Source organism: Helicoverpa zea, chromosome 3 (genome assembly GCF_022581195.2).
Source record: "Helicoverpa zea isolate HzStark_Cry1AcR chromosome 3, ilHelZeax1.1, whole genome shotgun sequence".
Lineage (NCBI taxonomy): Eukaryota > Metazoa > Arthropoda > Insecta > Lepidoptera > Noctuidae > Helicoverpa > Helicoverpa zea.
This window is the reverse complement of record NC_061454.1, coordinates 9,811,128-9,829,907: the sequence shown is the minus strand read 5'-3', so window position 1 is coordinate 9,829,907 and position 18,780 is coordinate 9,811,128. Positions and strand designations below refer to the sequence as shown.

The 18,780-nt window shown below is 38.5% G+C and overlaps 1 protein-coding gene across 1 annotated transcript in view; it reads left to right on the top strand.

The window, feature by feature from the left end:
- The window catches only part of LOC124646262 (T-box transcription factor TBX20-like), a 64,573-nt gene extending 52,696 nt beyond the window's left edge, over positions 1-11,877 (top strand). The window contains exons 5-6 of the mRNA XM_047186377.1: positions 575-810; positions 10,007-11,877. Of these exons, the coding sequence (XP_047042333.1) occupies positions 575-810; positions 10,007-10,319 (549 nt within the window). The 3' untranslated portion in view covers positions 10,320-11,877. The remainder of the gene's footprint in view (positions 1-574; positions 811-10,006) is intronic.
- Positions 11,878-18,780: the final 6,903 nt, after the last annotated feature.

Here is an 18,780-nt window from a genome sequence, read left to right as displayed (position 1 = left end):
CAAAACGCAGAATCTTCAACATGCTTATTCATGTTAAATTCTAATTTGGATTAATAAGGATATATTATCAAAGAAAACGGCTCTTTCGGCTTATTGTCTTTGTTGCAAAAATTAATTATTTCACGTGTTCGTTTTTTATCTGCAATTACAATTCATGTAAATGACTGCTTTGTTAAGCCACGTAAAATCGCAATTTTATAATAATATCCTTATTTTGAAACAACCTGAAATATGTAGTTCGCACTAGTTGGCATATTGCCTAAGTGTAGGTTTATGAAGCGTTGAAGTTATAAGTACCTACATATTGCTAATACTGTGAACATGTTAGGTAGACAGACACCCTTTTTCTATATTGTCTGAGGGGTAGCAGAACAGTTATTACTACGCCTTTTATTGCACAAAAGTCTTTTAATATTAGGTAGGTATAACTAGGTATTTCCTCAGTGATAGTAAAGGTCTTTAGAATTAATTGTATCAGATTAATCAATACCTAGACAATCTAATTATTACCGATAACTTAAGACTGGTTCCAATAAATTAGTTCTTAAACTAACATGCAACCTTTTCTTCGCAGATCGTGCTAAACTCAATGCACCGGTATCAGCCCCGGATCCACCTCGTGAAGGTTCGAGAAGGCGGTGGACCCATCACGGACCTTACACGAGAACAGCACAGGACCTTCGTGTTCCCGGAGACGGTGTTCACGGCCGTCACTGCGTACCAGAACCAGCTCATCACCAAACTGAAGATAGACTCCAATCCCTTCGCCAAAGGATTTCGGGATTCATCGCGGCTTACGGATTTTGATAGGTGAGTGCACAAATGAACTTCTCCAATCCTTAACGTTACCTATATGTACCTACTGCAAATTCAAACTTATAATTCTGGTCGTTGTTTTATTTTATTTGGCCATATCAGAATCTTTGTTTAAAAATAGCGGAGGTATGACATAATGTAGAATATGAAATTATGTAGATGAGAAGAAAGGTTTTGTACGTTTTAAAATTCTGTCATAATTCGCATTTCCTTTGTTAATGCGTGTTGAGCCTAAAGTGTGCACCTAACTCGAAATCATAAAACCTATCATTAAATTTTAACAGCCCATCAATACGAATTTGAGTTTCCAAAATTGGTGACGAGCCTGCACGATTAGTTTATTTGCGCTAAAGTGGTCTAAAAAAGCGCGTGGCCGTTTGATAAATTGACAGGCTATTAGCAACAGTTGAAAGGCATTAGGTTCGCCGCCCTGCAATTTGCCGCCAACGGTTTAACATGAATAAAAGATTAAAAACGTTCCTCCGCTGATTGCGGCCGATATCGGCCGATGCTGAGCGCTGAGCCCAACGTTTGGGGCTGTTGTTATCCAGCTTATCGGTTAATCGACTTCGCGAATGAGATTATGGGCGGAAAATAATCTTGAGGGTGTATTGGGATGTGCCCTCGAGTGTCGGCGATAGCAATGTGCCCTATATTGTTATGATTATTTTATAGCTACGTGTTTATCTGTTGATATTTTGAAGATCGCAATTATCGTTTTTCGAAAGAAATACTAGTAACATAGGTAAGTATTTACGAAAAAATTGGCCTCATAGACACTAAAAAAAATTCAATAAGAACAATAGCTACGCCTCAAAGTATCTACTTAATCTTGAAAGGTTTGATTGATTGAAAAAAAAAAAACATAATATTTTTATTTGCACCTGAAAATCAATTCTAACCTTGGTGAATATAAAAGCGGGAAGTTTAGGATATTAACGGTTATTTAATCGTATATTCTCTAGTATTACTGACTAGAAAATATACACGAATCCTACTTATATTATAAATGTGAAAGTTTGTGAGAATGTATGGATGTATGTTTGTTATTCAATCACGCAAAAACGGCTGGACCGATTTGATTGAAATTTGGTATGTAGATAGGTGATACCCTGGATTAACACATAGGCTACTTTTCATCAACACACCACGCGGGCGAAGCCGCTGGCGGAAGCTAGTATAATATACTTGGAGCTCTGTCAGGTTCATGAATAACAAAGCTAGAATTACTACTTTATGAATATGTTAAATGCACGGCGCACTTATACTTAGACAGCGTCAAAAGTGATGTCATAGACTAATCACATTTATTGTCTAACATATAAAACTTTATGCCGTTGTTAACAAAAACCATAAAATAAGCCGTTCTTTGCTCACGGACTGACTTGGTAATATAGTAGTGAAACCCTCGTGTCGTGACATGAAAACATCTAGGTTTTATAACCTCAAAATGTCAATTAAGATAATTAGTGGCTTTGTGAGAGAGTGGCCTTCATTCCGGACTCCAATCGACATGGCAATAGTTACCTTATTAAATCATAATTTCACCCTGATAAGAACATCTGAACTTCATAATGTTCATGAATAAATTAATTGATATTTGATGAATAGCTAAGAAGACAAATTACATTTTTGACTTAACAATACAAATCTTGCATAACTAGCTATTAAAACCAAGTTCTTGTGGGGTCAAATCAATCATTTGAATTAATTAAATGTTCAGACTTTACCTATAATAAATAAATAATAGATTTATTTAATATAAAAAGAAAGAAATATGCTTTCAATGGCATACTTATTTGTGTCTAAAATTATTTATTATCTATTACTGTACTTAATAAATAAATTGATAATACAACATCAATGTCGACTCTACTTCAGCTAAAACAAAGAAAATCCACAATTCCACTTTTACTTCAGTCATTCAATATTAAAGTCGATATCTTTCCATTGTCGATGTCTCGACACCTTTCGCTAGAACAATCGACTATTTACTGGATCGACGTGGGAAAGTAATCAATCGGAACATTTGCTGCAATTCCTAGGTTCTCGCTGTCTGGACGGCTAAGAAATGTACGGGGGCAATGTACTCTGCGTTTACACTTGCTGGTAAATAACCTTAGAAAATTTTATCAAATAGGTTTTGTCGCAAAGGACCAAGTGGCCTAAACGACTATTCAAATGAACCGATGGGTATTTTAAGCCATAAGTTAATTTTATCCTAATTTAAATTACCATTTCAAATGCGTAGATTCTGTATATGTATATACATATATGAAGTATGGCGAAAGGTATAGGTTAGGAATTTTAATATCTGTCTTCATCATGAAACTTTGAACCAATGCTGAGGATTGCTTCAGCAATACAAATGGCGAAAGGGTTTTCACAAGCAAGATGACAGCACCTTCGCTGTTTCCTAGCATTTATGTACCTACTCACATTCACAAAACAAATAAACTTAAATGAGATGACATACAGACAAACAATGTGTCATTTTCATCAAAATAATGATCAGCTATCGAAATTTATGATCAGCCATCAGCCATTATCACTTAAGCCTTGCGTTCTTTCTTGCACCATACGTATCGGTCTATTGAACATTGATTTTAATTTAAAACTGCTAACCAAAGTTGTTTGTTTTGTGCGTGCAATGAAAAATAATAAGAAAATGTCATAAATTAACGCCTATGGGATTCAGCTTTGATTTGAAGGCGAGACTAGACAAATAACCCAACTGGGTACCTACACACGTCTTGTTCGATGTAAGCACCAAATAATGTATTATAGGAAGATTTTAAACTTAATTATAAAACGTCTGGTTAGGTTATATAATTATGCTTGAGATTTAAAAAATAAGAAAGGCACAGGAAGAATAAACGCTAGGCACTTATGCAGGTATGAGAGAATCTCGATAGACTCAACACCTTACCTTTGCAATAAAGTTGCATCTAATTGATTTAACTCCAAGCGAAACTAACATAGAATTTAACAATGTACTTACACAACTCTTCGGTGCGTTTAAATCACTTTGCTAAACCCTCGCATAACAAGTTGTAGTCGGCTTGTCGCCTTGTACTGTTACTTGTAAACAGGTACTATTAGTTGTAGAAAACCTAGCATTTTCATCTTCACTTCACTTATGCATTAAAAATATTATGCTGTTATTTTTACGTTCCATTGTATCTATGCGTATAATTACAAAGCAATATTTTATTACATCATCACCTATTTTATCCTCCATATTTAGGAGCTGTAAACTTAGCAAGTTGAATACTTAAATATTTGTACCTAACCGTCAGTAGGCAGTTTTGCTGTCGGTGTTGGAGTATGAATTAATAGCTTTCGGCAATCATCTTTCAGGAATTTATCAAGTAGGTAGGTACCATAGACATAATATTAGTAAACAGGACTGCGCATATAAACCCAAAAAACGAGCCGAGTGAAACAGTTAGTACGGAGGCTGTCTGTCCCTTTCTAATAGGGTGACTATGAGATTAAGCTATGTGAGACAAATCCGAATTTGCTAAGATTATTAAACACAGATTAGTATTGAAGTTTTAACTTACGCAGTTTGTGACCTTAAGATACTAATAAAGGCTTTTAATAATTAGCGGAAATTAGCAGTATAAAAGCAGGAAGATTCGAAGTGAAGACTGTTTTTTTTTTATTTCTACTTCATATATAGACTGCTGAGCCATTTATGTCGCCTTTCTTCATTTTTTGGGAAGCTATAACAATAGTACAACAGTTTTAAAATCCATCACCCATATTTTGACTCGTTACAAGAATTCATGGGCACCCTAGTTGTTTGGTTTACGAAAATGTTATTATTAGCTAACCTGTGGAACGATATATTGCAACCACCATAGGATTCACTTTCGCAAGTAGAAACGCAACACTTTTTCACCATTTTAATAGTTTAAATTGATTTAATACAAAAAAAAAATAAACAAAATTTTAAATGCTGATTACGCGCCAAGAATGTTCAGGGTTACCGCTAGAAAATAAAAAAAGCAAAATAAAAATTTATGTTGTGTATGTTTTAATAATAAATACGAATAAATTAATGCGATTGTTATTAATTTGTTGACTTACAATTGTTAAAATAAGATAAAAATATAAGTGATTCAATTGTTTTTGGGAAGACAAAACTTTTGATCACAACATTTTTTTATGCTGGCAAGGTGTTAGAAAGAGACAAACAGCCTCCGTTCGAACTATCCCTCTCGGCTCGGATTTGCCTCTGTGTATTATGCAACCAATTTAGTACCTTATTGCGTTAGAATAGAGTTCATTTTCGTAAATATATATTTTGAGCGTGCGCAATCTTGTTTAGTAATATTATATCTATGGTAGGTACTTACTTTCTTTGTCCATTTTTAAGAGGCTGTCTTCAGCTACGTAGAAAACTCATCTTTTGATAAAAATCTACGGTATTTTATGTCATAGTCCTTTATGCCGTATCGAAGCAGGATCAAGAGAAGCCGAAAATCGATCTCAGTGGCGTGCACTTGGAGAGGCCTATGTCCAGCAGTGGACTGCGATAGGCTGATGATGATGATGATGAAGCAGGATCAGCTTAAAATATCTTGTTTATAATCGATAAGAAATCAATTTAATAGACCATTGAATAACATAATAGACGAGATATTCTACCTCGGAGATGGTAATAAAATTCCGCTCCATATATTATGAAAGGTAAAAATGAATATTTAGCGGAATAGCGTGTTTCGCTCATTAAAGTCGAGGTGTTGGGTGACTGTTCGCGGCGAGAATGCGCCTCAAGGAACGGCGGGCGTTCCCATGAGCCGACCACTACTTTCGACTCACGATCAACGGACGATGGACAGTGGTAAGGGTGCCTTTATCAAGAACATAAACACTACCGATTCTCTCGAGAATGTTCCATCAGAACTCAGTCTTCTAGATCTACACTGTAGATTTGCCCCTCTCAATTTGCAACTATTTATGGCCGACTAAAATCTTGTTCATAAAGCCTATGTTATGCAGTTTCATGGTCTCCAGTGGCACAAAATCGTATAGCTTGTGTGCTTGTGTCATAAAGCTACTTAATGAAAGTGTTAACTATTTTTGCTTATTAGACCTTCGTCACCAAAGTCTGTAACGATCAGTTTGGCAATAGCACGAGGGTATGGTATCTGAAATGTCTTGAAGCCTGAACCTCAGGTTTACGATAAGGTGCTGACTGGCTCATATTTTTTCTGTGCCTCCAGCTATTCTTATCTATGTCGATTAGAAAATTGTAAAAGGATAATTCTTCGGAAGTGCTGCCTTAAGATATATTAGGTGCGCCAGTAAGGAGGTATCCTTAGTTTCGTGTTAACACGTTCGAGGTTGCGTGGTTGCGCGAGGGCGGTGTGCGGCGCGGCGTGTGGAAACAGCTCACGTCAACGGCGGCCGGAGCCGGCGGCGGCGGCGCGTAATCACAGGGCCCGCTCCTCATTATGCCCTAAACGACAAATTAAAGCGCATTTCTATTATCTGGCCATCGGTGTGATGCCCATACGACCGGTTCTCCGGGGGCGGTGTGAGCACTGGCGCGTTCTCGCTCACGTGTTTATACTTTAGCAACAACCTGCTGAATTGACTATGCATAAACAATTACCGATTCACCTTTAAAGATTGTATATTGAAAGCAATTTGACGTTCACTCCGCGGATTATAATACAAGGTTGTGGTAGCTTTACGTTTTAGTATTCATGTCGCTGACAACGTTTGCAATTACGTGCGACATAGTAGACTAATAAAATAATGTTCATCAACATGTTTTGATATTTGATTCTATGTAAGAAATTCTTTACTTCCAAGGAGTACTCACAAATATCCCGCATTAGCTCTTAAGGTTTTTTGTGTTACAGTAGTAGCATGACGAGCGGAATTATCGGAACTATTAATAATGTAATCGACGTAGGCGTCAGTGCGTAGCTACCGATTTGTATTAATTGATACAGCATCGGCCCGATGATAGTTCGGATCGGTGATTGACGGTTCATTCAAGATGTTGACGCTGCAATTACCGCTTCCAATGAGGCCTTTGGTCTCTGTAGTTACTTGCTACCGGCTTTGAACTATTTCAACCGTTGATCGTGTTTTTTTATTCAAGCGGATTTGCTTGGATTAATTTAAATATAACATAATATAAAAAAATCCCTTATAAAGTTTTATACCTAATATTTCTCTTTAACAAATCACAGCAGTGAATTTAAAAGCTCCACAAAGGTACCGCTTTTTCAAGGAGAACTGAAAAGTAACGTGTTAAAATTTAATAGCGAGTGACATTTCCTGTCGCTCTCACTCGAGCGAACATAACGGAATGAAAGGCTGAATAATTAGAGGTTCTGGTATCGCGTGCTCCGCTGATTGGTGTCGAGCGCTGCTACCGTGCGCCCGCGCATAGCTCGGCGGCACATTCAGCTCAGCGCTCTATCGATACTATCTCGAACAGAATTGCCACTCCGCTATCTGTCACTCTAACACTTGCACCATTCACTTGACGACTATACGCTCATTTTAAACCCGTTCAAGCACTTTGTATTGTTCAACCAGTCAACTATTAATACTTTCTATTCTGATTGCCGAATTCACACCGACTCATAAATATAAATATTTAAAACAACGCCTAACGGCGCTCAGCCTTAATGACTTCCTTCGCTGACGTCCGAAATCGTCAGACAATAAGTATGATGAATTGCCATTGTGTGAGAATCGGGCGGTGGAGTTATTTGGCGTGGTGGTCGAGGCGGCTTTTCATCCATTAATTAATAAGATCCGCCCCTCGCTCAATCAGAGCCGATATTTAGCGGCGAGGAGTTATATTTATGCTCGGACGCACCTCTTCGTTAATTGCATGCGATTCACTTACGAGCTAGAAATAACTTTAACGACAACCGCGTGCTGCCCGCGGCCCGCTGCGTGTTTCACAGTTACGTTACGTTAACTATTTTTTAAATATCAACCATCTATCACATTTGGTTACACGATCATAGACAATGAACGGCTGGGCCAACACTTATTGCTATTTATATCTAATGAGTCAGGCGCCTGAGTGATTTACTGCAGGCAACCCGAGCACTATCCTCAAATAGATCAAATTGACATTCTTTAAATATTTTTATGAGCTTCATAAATAACCTTCATCTGTAAAACAATATGAATGTTTTTTTTTATAAATCTTGAAATCAAAGGAAATGCTATAAATCTGTGCACTAATATTACGAGTAAAGGAAATAATATTTCACTTTTTATCAGATAGACACATTATGCATTTGCGGGCAAACATCGATAGCGGTCGGCACAAGATATCGATAAGAGGCTGCGCGAGCATGGCCGGGACTATCGGCGGCCTCTGAGAGTCGCCGCCCTGTAATTTGCCGGCGGAGAGTGTTGGCTATTACTGCTGATACCGAGATCATAATAAATACGCCATTAACGCCCCCGCAGCACCCGAAACGACATAACCACCCGGCGAAACAAACCTTCTCTCCCAGCATTAACGCGCCGCCGCATACTGCCTTTTGTAACTCACGCCTAAGTATAAGTGTAAATTTTAAGATATTAGTGTTGTGGAATGTGTTAGTTCACAATTTAACATTCAGTTTTGATTGCCTTCAATTATGCACGAGGTTAAAATGTTTTAATATTGCGAGAGATGTATTTTTTTCCTGGAGCGTCTTTCAAGAGCTTTTTCCTTGTTTGGCTCAAAATAAAAATGATAAATATTCAATTAACAAACTATACAGGTCATCTTACTGGTCTGAGACATATTATTATGACCTAAGATTTTGTTAAAGTTATTTCTCTTTACGTGGCAGAATTAAATTGACACTACACGAGATAATATCGCTAGATATAATGGTGTGAAATCGCTTGAGATGTTGTGGTTGATTCAAAGTTATTATAACAGTAACACCGGCTATTATACGTTTTTATAGAAGTTAGGAGTTAAATAAAAAATCTATAATATGTGTTAGCGTGTGTGGGCACTACCTGTTTTAATTCCCGGGGAGAGCGCGCCGGCGCCCGGGGCCGCCGCTCCGGTGATAGATTAAATTCGACACGGCATCTCGTGATGTCATGCCAATTTTGAGGCTTAGCTCGAGCACGCCGTGTCGTCACGCTCATTTGCCGCTCTCGGACTAACGCTCGTATCTCAACACGGACACCATTATTAATAACATCTCCTCAGATTTACGCTTGCTCTACAACGAACGTGTAGCCCTGTACGAAACGGGAAGGAGCCGACCACTAACTAGATTTCTATTGAGCAGGCGTGAAAGATGCATTATTGCACACTTATAAGTAGCTATCGAACGTTTCGTAGAGACGCGAAAATAGCGAGTTAACGGGAAGCGTGATCGGTGGCGGTCGCGACAGCCTCCAGGAACCGATAAAGGGCATCACGCACTGGCGCAGTAAAGGGACGCACGCACGAGCTCGCCGCGCGCCTCGTTAACTGCGACACTACTCGTAAAGACGCTTCGCAGAAACAATCGACAGCGATACACTCCTTGTTTAGCACTTTTACATATGGCCAAGCGTATTAAAAATGCTTACCACACAATATGCGGAGGTAGGTGTTTTATTTAAAGATTCTGCTTATTGCAAATGTTGGAGTTATACTGGCATTGTAAATCAAAGCTAAACGCACGAGTCGTAAACAAAGCTGACCACGTCGTATTTCATCGAGGCTGAATTTTACATAACAGCTTCTAGTGTGACGTTCGTAACGTTTTATGAGATTTGAAATCGCCACGTGGCCGCCGGTGGCCGGTGTCGTTCCTCGAACTCGGTTTTATAGACTACGGACCGATGAAACCCAACGAACAGTCCGACTCGCGAAACGAGAGGTTCGTGGAACTCGCCGCGACCGTGCACACTTTACCGAAATAGGACTTATACTATCACAAACTAACTTCTTCTTATTTTGAATATTATTCCAAAAATACATTTCTCATAAGTGTTCTTGGATGCATGACTGACGCCAGATACTGGAAATGCTACGTAGCTCTTGGTACAAATAGGCTTCCATGTAATCCGCCCTACATCTGCTTACAAATCTAAGTCAATTATGGAGGCCATATCTGAAGTTACCTTACGACGACAGAAGCACAACGTAACAATAAGTTATACAATATGCAATATTAACGTGGGTGTCGTTCTTTTTCCGCAGAGATCCGATGGAGCTGATGTTGATGGAGCAGCAGCTGTTGCGGTCTCCGCTGCGGCTGTACGCGGGCGGTGCTGATGAGGAGGCGGAGAAGCGCGCGGCTTGGGCGCGCTCCCCCGCCGCACTGCAGCTCCTGGCTCTGGGCGGCCGCGCCTGGCCCTCCGCCTGGCCGCAGCCGCTGGGGCTGCCGCACGACCTCTGGCTGCAGAAACCCCCTGCACCACTCCGCTACTGCCCCTACCCGCCCCCCGCGCACCCTAACGCGCCACCCCCGCCGCGCCCACAACACTCGCCCTCACCTAGACATCCACTGTGAACAGGCTTCGATGCTCTTCCTTGGACTGTTTCCTTAGCCGGGTTGGGTGCATACCACGGACACTCACTGCCAGCCGGTAACCGATGAACTGACAACATTTTGTTGAAGGAATTCAGTTCAGGCCTGGCCTTAAACTTGACAAAGCAAGTGGCAGGTCCCGGGTTGTAACGAAAACGTGCTGTGACGACCGCTCCATCATTGTCGAGTTCTCGTAGAAGCTCGCCTGACTGTATTGTGAATGATGTGACCGGCTAGAAAAAAAGACTATTTATTTTATTCAAAGTGAGTTTCAAATTAGTACCTTATTAGACGAACGTATGTAACTGAGTAGTTTAAGAGGTTGTCGATAGGTATAATGTGTACTTTAAAACATAATTTCAAGGTTCCTACCCGAAAGTATAATATTGAAAAGTAAATGATAATGTAGAGTGAAATAAATATTAATAATAGTTACCTGCACATATTACTATGTTCTTTAATCTGTGTTTTTTGTTAAAATATTTCTGAAAATTGCTATTAAATATCATAATTATTTATAGAAAACCAAAGATGAAAAGTAAAATTCATAAAATATGGCTGAAACAGTGATTTATTTAAATAAAACATTCCATGTAATCTGAAATATTCCAATAATTTAATATAAGCTAAATGTATATTTTACGAGACGACTTTGTTTTCAGCAAGCATATCGATTTGATGACGTTCGATCAGATTTGGGGACCTTTCCCAACTTACTCGTACAAACGAAGGTTTATTGATCGTTTTGGATTATTGAACCGCACTTAAAGCAAGGTTATCGTTAGATCAGGAGATTACGCTCACATTAACATTTGGTAATCTGTCTGTCTTACTACGACCATCAGTCTGATGGATAAATCTGAATTAAGAATGATTTTGTTATAAGTAGTTCTTTCAAATATAAACCTGTTCCATTAAAAAAAAATTGCTACTTAATATTTTGAAAGATGTGATTGCTAAAATGCTTTCCTGAGCCTGAATATGAGGTATATTAAAATCCCTAAGGGTTGCGTTACATTTGTTAATCATATTTTAATTGCAAAACTAAGATGGAAAGATTAGATGGCTACAGTTCTTACTGCAATCAGTGAATTAATTTCTTCTGCGACAAATTATTAACAACCTAAAACAATGTATTATCTTTCTGTGTATTTGTGTGTATATTATATTATTAAGCCTATTTATATTCTGCCTGTAGACGTAAGATATGAAATTGTATGTACTGTATAGTGGTTGAGTAAATTATTTTTGTAGGATAAGCACTGTACATAGTGGGTCACCTAAATGTTTATATCAAATAAGAGGTTTTGAAGAAGTATTGTCTTAGTAGAGAAATATGTCGCAGAAGCTCGCAATTTCGTACGTATGTATTACATCAATGTTAATAAATAACTGAACTAAATTTCTAAGATAAACTGAATAACAAGATTTATCTGTAGTTTGTATAAAAAAAATATGAAACCCAAATGTATTAACTGTCAACAAACTCAAACCATTTTTCCTTTTTTAACCGACTGCCAAGAATGGTTAAATTTTGCATTTTATATTAAAAAACTTATAAAAGTATAACTGCTTATAAAATATAATAACTACCAATAAATTTGCACAATTTTAGTTGTACGTATCATAAATACGAGATGATAAAATGAAGCAACATGGGATACTTCCCCTATCGAAATGTTACTGCAGATGATGGGGTGAGGGTGTAAGCAATAATGGTAATGGGGTCTAACTTACATATTTATAGACCTTTTGTGGTTTCATGTTGATCGAAAATTCATGTCATTATTGTTTTACTACTTGACTACCCATCGTTTATGTTAGTTACAAGTCCTGTTTAATATTTGTAATAGGTATTAAAATACATATCTGTCAATTTTTTTTTACATGAATAAGAATAATTCCTTGAATGTTGTGCTTACTGAGTAATAGTCTAGAAAATGTATGTGTGCGAAACGGAAACATGTATCATACACTGAGTTAAAAACCACTTAACAGAGGATGTGGTCGAGATGTATGAGATCACTTCCTGACATATTGGCAACACCTAGACTATCTACTTTATGTATCAAAAATAGATAGCATTGATATTTTCAGGGCCTTACTACAAAAACTTTAAACCCTGTTTTACACTTGTCTAATAAAATTTTGGCTGCAAAATGAACCATATGTCAACGTCGTAATTTGTCATTTTTTTAGACAAGGCATAAACTGACGTTTAAAAGTTTTTGTGGTAAGACGGTCAAAGTCTATTTATCATAGTAATACTTAACAGCATCTCTTTCTGTTTTTGTTTTAACACTAAAATTGTTATACCGTTTTTTTTTGTTTTGATTTTTAAATTGTGATTAAATATTTTCCGAAAAAAATAGATTAATAGACAATTTTTTGTATTTACCTCGACATATCTGCTATAGTAATTAAATGGATTTGTACGAAATGCGAGTGAGGCGCGGAAGTAGCAACACATATCAGGGCTCGTCCCTAAGTGTTAATAAACCGAAACGAAAACTATATTGTTGTTTTATTTTATTTAAGAAAAAATATCTGACGACAAGTGACGTACGCAAATATTGCTGCCTCCATACATAACCACATAGCAGTAGGTAATCTATAGCATATAGTATCTATGGCAGCAGCCCTATAATGGCCATCCTGTCTGAAAACGCATAAATACTTTTTGAAGTCCTCTGGGTTCCTTCAATGCTCTGATTGCTTTGCGCGTCCTGTAAGTAGTTAGGTATACCATGCACCCTTAAAATTCCTTCTCTATATCAGAAGAGACATGTAGGGGGAAGTCCCGTAACGCCGGGCGGCACCTAGCGCCGGACACTCGTACTATTTAAGCGTGTATAAATCTGTTCGATTCAAAATACAAGTGAAAGGGGCGCGGGGGGCACACAGGTACAGGATCACGCGCCGCACCTCACCTGTGACGCACACGGCCACGGTGGGAGCAACCGTTAGCTGGTTTAGGTGCGAAATCACTGCGACAGCTAAATATCAATGTAAGTAATTCTAGTATATTTATGTATTTACATTTGAGTGGTATTCACAGATAAAAGTAATACTTGATTGTTATCCGTAAAATGGTAGAATATTATTAGATCTTTTAATCAATTTTACTGGGTACCACCTAATGAACGAAAATGTCTGTCCCTTAGCGCCGGACACTAAGTCGTCCCTTAGCGTCGGACAGTAAACACATGAATATTTCTTGTGAGAATTTACGTCATTTATTCTGATTACTTAATTTTGTTTTAAATTATAGAAGAAATAATATAATTAAAATGGAAGGGAAGAAAAAGAAAGGATCCTGGGAGCCACAGCCAAGCTGCTATTGATAAGCTTATGTCAAAAGAACTGAGACAATTTGCGTAGTTTGCTTAGAAGACTGGATCCAGTGCTCATCCTGTCGTAGGTGGATACATGAAGCATGTGAAGACATTCTAGAGTGTGAAGATGGCTATATATGTGGTCGAAGCTGGTTAATTTGATATTTTCGGTGTTAGGGGTATGGCACAAATAGCCGTCCGGTACTAGGTGCCACTTTTTAAAATTACATTTTTTGTTACCAAAGTTTGATTGATAGTATTAATTAGTTTTAAGCAGGGGTTGCATTTTTGTTAATTTAATTTGATTTCTAACTTTGTTATCTTATATAAATCATAATTTAATAAACATTTCTTTAACTATTTTTTGTTTTATTTATAAATAACCTTAGGTGTCCGCCACTGGGGGACTTCCTCCTATGTGCCCTACAATGAGACTATAAAAACGATGAGTCATTTGAACTTCAGAATAAGACAGTGGCATCCTCATGTTTCAGTTTATATTATCTTTAATGCATGTATTTCAGTAATAGGTACATACCTTATGATGGCGTTTCCACCATTTTCAAAATAGTCTATTGATGAGAGGAATCTAATGTCAGTGGAATATAATGTAATTTCTTATAACTTGCTGTTCGTGTTCATGTAAGTTAGATTGTGACCGATTCTCGACAAGTCTCCACCACTATTATCCTAAAGATACAGAATCTTAAAAGGTCCGTTAAAAATAAATAATGTTGGAAAAGTTGGGGTCCGAGCAAAGTAAGCTAGCAAACTGTTACCGATAGATGGCGGTGCAACTATTCTAGTATCCCCTAGTAAAAAAATCCAAGCTAGGTGCAGGTTGGTTCCGAAAAGTTAGTAGGTAACAGAATATGTAAGCAACGTCAACTTTTAATGCCTAATGATGAATTAGACGGCTAACCCATTGACGTAGGGAGTTATATAGTATTTTCCTTTCTAAATGAAAACCATATATACCATATACCATGTACACCATTCTCTTAACTTACAAGGAGCTAATGTAGGTAGGTAATGTAAAGAAACTTGGAGCAACTTCTCTCAGTAATATCGCAGAAAGTAAAGCTATTAAAATCTTTAAATTGTAGGAGCAAAGTAGACATTAAACAATAACTGGTAGTTTAATAAACCGTACACTTTACCTACCGGTCTATCAACTATCAAGGACGCTTTATTTCTTAACCACAGCTATGAACCGTTACTATTTACGAGACGGCTAATAAATAATCGTCACACTTTTATTTTCTGTCTTTATTAAGTGTCATTAGGCATTATTAAGCGCGTATATCGATGATGATCGGCCTTCCGTCCGTCCGGTAATTGCCGGCGATGTAAGCGGCCTACAAATTGAAAGCGGCCGCAGCCCGAGGCGGGTATTGATGGATCTGCTGCCATCGGGAAATTATAGCTGGCCCTTGCGACAGCTTCGCAAATTGTGCGTATAATGCTAGTAAATAATACGGCGTTCGCTATAAATTCATATGAGGCTAGGATATAAGTATAGGTCTCACGTATCGTGCGAGGACATGTGAGCGCGATATCTATGGCCTAAGATTTTCATGTTGCATTCGTTGCATTGACATATTGTAAGGCACGTGCACTCGCTAGGTCGGCGCGGTGACGCGGCTGCGCGCCCTTTGTGTCTGCGTGCGAGACATTAAAGCAGCAGAGAATGGCCACGCACCGGTCTGCCCGCGCCGGTCGATGCATAAATTAGCACGAGCGTATTTCGCAGACATCGACTGATTGACTCCTTTCATTACCGTCTCGCATTGTTCGCAGCCTGAGAAAAATTGCATATCCTTTTGGAATCACAACACATTTCATAATTATGGACTATTGTGGCGTTGTCGGAGCTAATTCGTCGGGGACGAGCGCTCTCCTCGCCCGAGGAGCGCGCGAGATATATTGGCGTACGTAAAGACGGAGCCTGATCCCATAATGGTTGGCGCTGATTAGTTTTCAAGGGAAACACTAGTTCGAAGAAAGCTCTTGAGGATTTAATGTCCTGTCAGAGAAGTGTTCGAATGGGCATTGTTAGCTGAAAGATGTTTGTGCTATTCTCTCGCGAAGCAACTGCACAGAAAGGAAACTAATTTTAGATTCTGACATCGATTAAAAGGAATCGGCAACCCGTGGTACTTAAGTGAGGTATGAATGTTCTGTTTGGGCCGAGTTTTATGCTCGGCGGAACGTTTGAAATTATTGGCATTAATTGCGCTCATTTGTCGGGCGTCATAGTGGCATTGTTCCCGTGGTGTGGCAGATTTATCAGTGATTAAGCGCGATAGACGTTGTGGGTGCCCACGTGCGAGCCCTGTGCCCGGTCGTGGCCTATGCAAGATCGCGATCGGCTCATATTGTGCCTGTGGGAACGTTTAAGTGTACTACTCACCTAAAGTACAAACTAATGCGATGCTTACAGTTAGAGACGTGGAGCGTGACTCGTTTAATTCGATCAAATGGGAATAGAAAGACAAGTAAACATCAGGTGAGACACTTCGCGGACTATTACCGAGGTACCGCACCTATCAATCGGGGAACGGTCCAGATGTTTGTGTCGCTCGCCCGGCGCGGCGCAACGGTTGTCCGTGGCAAACGTTTTTCTAAGTCAATGTTGTAACGGTGTGTGTCTGTCAGCCGCGTCCGGCGTCAGCTGCCAGCTCCAGCGATAGGATAGACAAGTAAATAGAGGTGGGCTAATCGTCGCGTCCAGCAAGGGAAACGACGAATTACTCCGTCACGGTGTTCCCAACAATTGCTTTGTTATTGGCGATATCACGGCGATTGATGCGGCGCGCCCGTAGCACCTGTGCGAATTGCAAAAATCAAGGCAGAGTTCTTTTTGTGAAAACAAAAGAGTTACATTGATTATTTCCATAGGTTTGTGTGTTTAGATGCATGGCACAGTTAGAGCGTTGATTGACAGGGTAGTTGGTGCAAAGTAGCATGATTATCGCTCGGGTGAGTGGCAGCCGTGGCACGGCGCGGAGAGGAGACGTCGTTAGCCGGCTGTGATCGACACACGGACAGACTAACCGCCGCAGGGTAACCTAACCGCGCTGTACTTGTTACCTGTGATAACTACGTGCGAATGCGAACTTTGATAAACATTGCGTTATTACGGCCTTTGAGTGGAGGTTTCGAGTGCAGTACATTACAAACGCTTTCAACACTGCTGGTACGAATTGCACTTTAACTGGTATCTAAATAGCTTTTGAAAGAATGATTCGTCGGTTTTCTCATCTATTGTATGAAATCGATATACTTAATATCAGTTTCAAGAAACATAAATAAAATAGGCATGAGCTGAAAATGGATAAGTAGGTAGGTACTTTAACAAAAATATCTGACATCATTAGGCATTTGAGTTTGTTTAGTTGTGTGTATAAACCATGATGTGTAGCTAATTATCAACAGAGCTACATATGTGTGGTTCAAAAAGGTTGCAAAACAGGACAAGCTTTTCGTATAATTTCTATACATTATTTTAAAAGAAATTACTTCCACAGTTTCGATATGTTCGTACAATCCCTTCACCGCGAACCATTTGGCGTTGGCTAAGTAAATTCTAACACATTTACATAAACGCGAATAGGAACAGCTCAAGGCGATTGCAAGATTCAGACAGACGGACAGAGTAGTCGGTCGATAATAACGATAATGGCGGCAACGTGCCCATCACGGCCCATTTCGCTGCACTGGACTGTTGGGCACAGCGGTGGCGCGCTAAGGGTTAATACTCTGGTGACTTGGGCGATAGTTCGCCTGTTCTATTTGTTTCTCCATGTTAATTATGCAAACTTTATGAAGTTTCCATCTTTCTCCAAATCCCTAAAACTTCTGTTTGTTATGTGTGTATAGTATACTATACCGATAAAGTATTTTTTTTTAGGTCTTCTCAATCTATCATACAGCGTTCTGATTTGGTTACAAATTTAAAATTTAACTCTAATCAATGTAGCTTTGAGCTTCCATTAGGTGCGATTTTGCAACATGCAGATTAATTAGCAATGAAGTTCTTGAGAGTACAACTAGACAAACCTTTTAGAGCCATATTAGTAAATTACTCTTTCATTCATGACGAATTAAGAAAATCTGAGGACATATCATTGCATGTTTGAGTGTGGCAATGTGTGCAGGCATCCTAAGAAAAATAGACAGTAAATAATAACGCAGTAATAAAACGCCGCAAATTAAAAGTCTTTCAATGTAAGGACAATTTAACAGTAAATTAAATGCAGTAATTGAGCTGGATTTTATTACCCAAAAAAGTGCACATTGTCGCAACATAAACAATGACACGCAAGAACAATTAAAATCGATTCACGGTAGCTGATAATCATTTCTTCAGGATAGTATGTATTTTTCGTATAATCCAGATCGTAAATTTATTAGCTTTAATCATGATACTTTCTTTAAAAAAACATTTCTTATTGTAAACAATGCAGACAATTTCATTTGCAAAGAAGGTGAAAAGAGTTTGAAGAGTAGGTTCTTACCATGTTGGACACCAAGACCTCAGAACTTCAGGTTTTAATCACATTCATATAATTTTTGGTCGTAGGATTTGTAGTTTGTAGAATTCAAAACTTTTCGTCTATTATAGGACAAAAATACTTAGGTACATATATGAGGTTTTTATTCAAAACGAAATTCAACATTTACAATGTATAGAGGTAGTTAATGAACTTTTATTGTGTAGAGGTAAATATAAGAATTTACCTCTACACAATAAAAGTTCATTAACTATATAATAAATTCATATGTGATTGAAAACCTAAATGGAATGATTTATCTATAACTTTGTCTATCATCTCCTTTAGATGAGCGAGAAAACAAAGAAGTCTTTCGTGAAAATGGTCTTATTAATAAATCATTTTCACGAAGAGTTTACGGAGCGTGAGAGTTTGTCTTGTGTAATGGCGGTCCGACGCCAACAATGCTTGTGTGTCGCTATTTGCGCCATTTTATTGCTTACTAATTGGTCTGAAAAGTGAGCGATGATGCTTCGATGTTACTGTCTCACATGCAATAACTGTGTTGATTAAATTAAAAGCGTAGGTTGAAAGTTATTTACGAGTCGATAT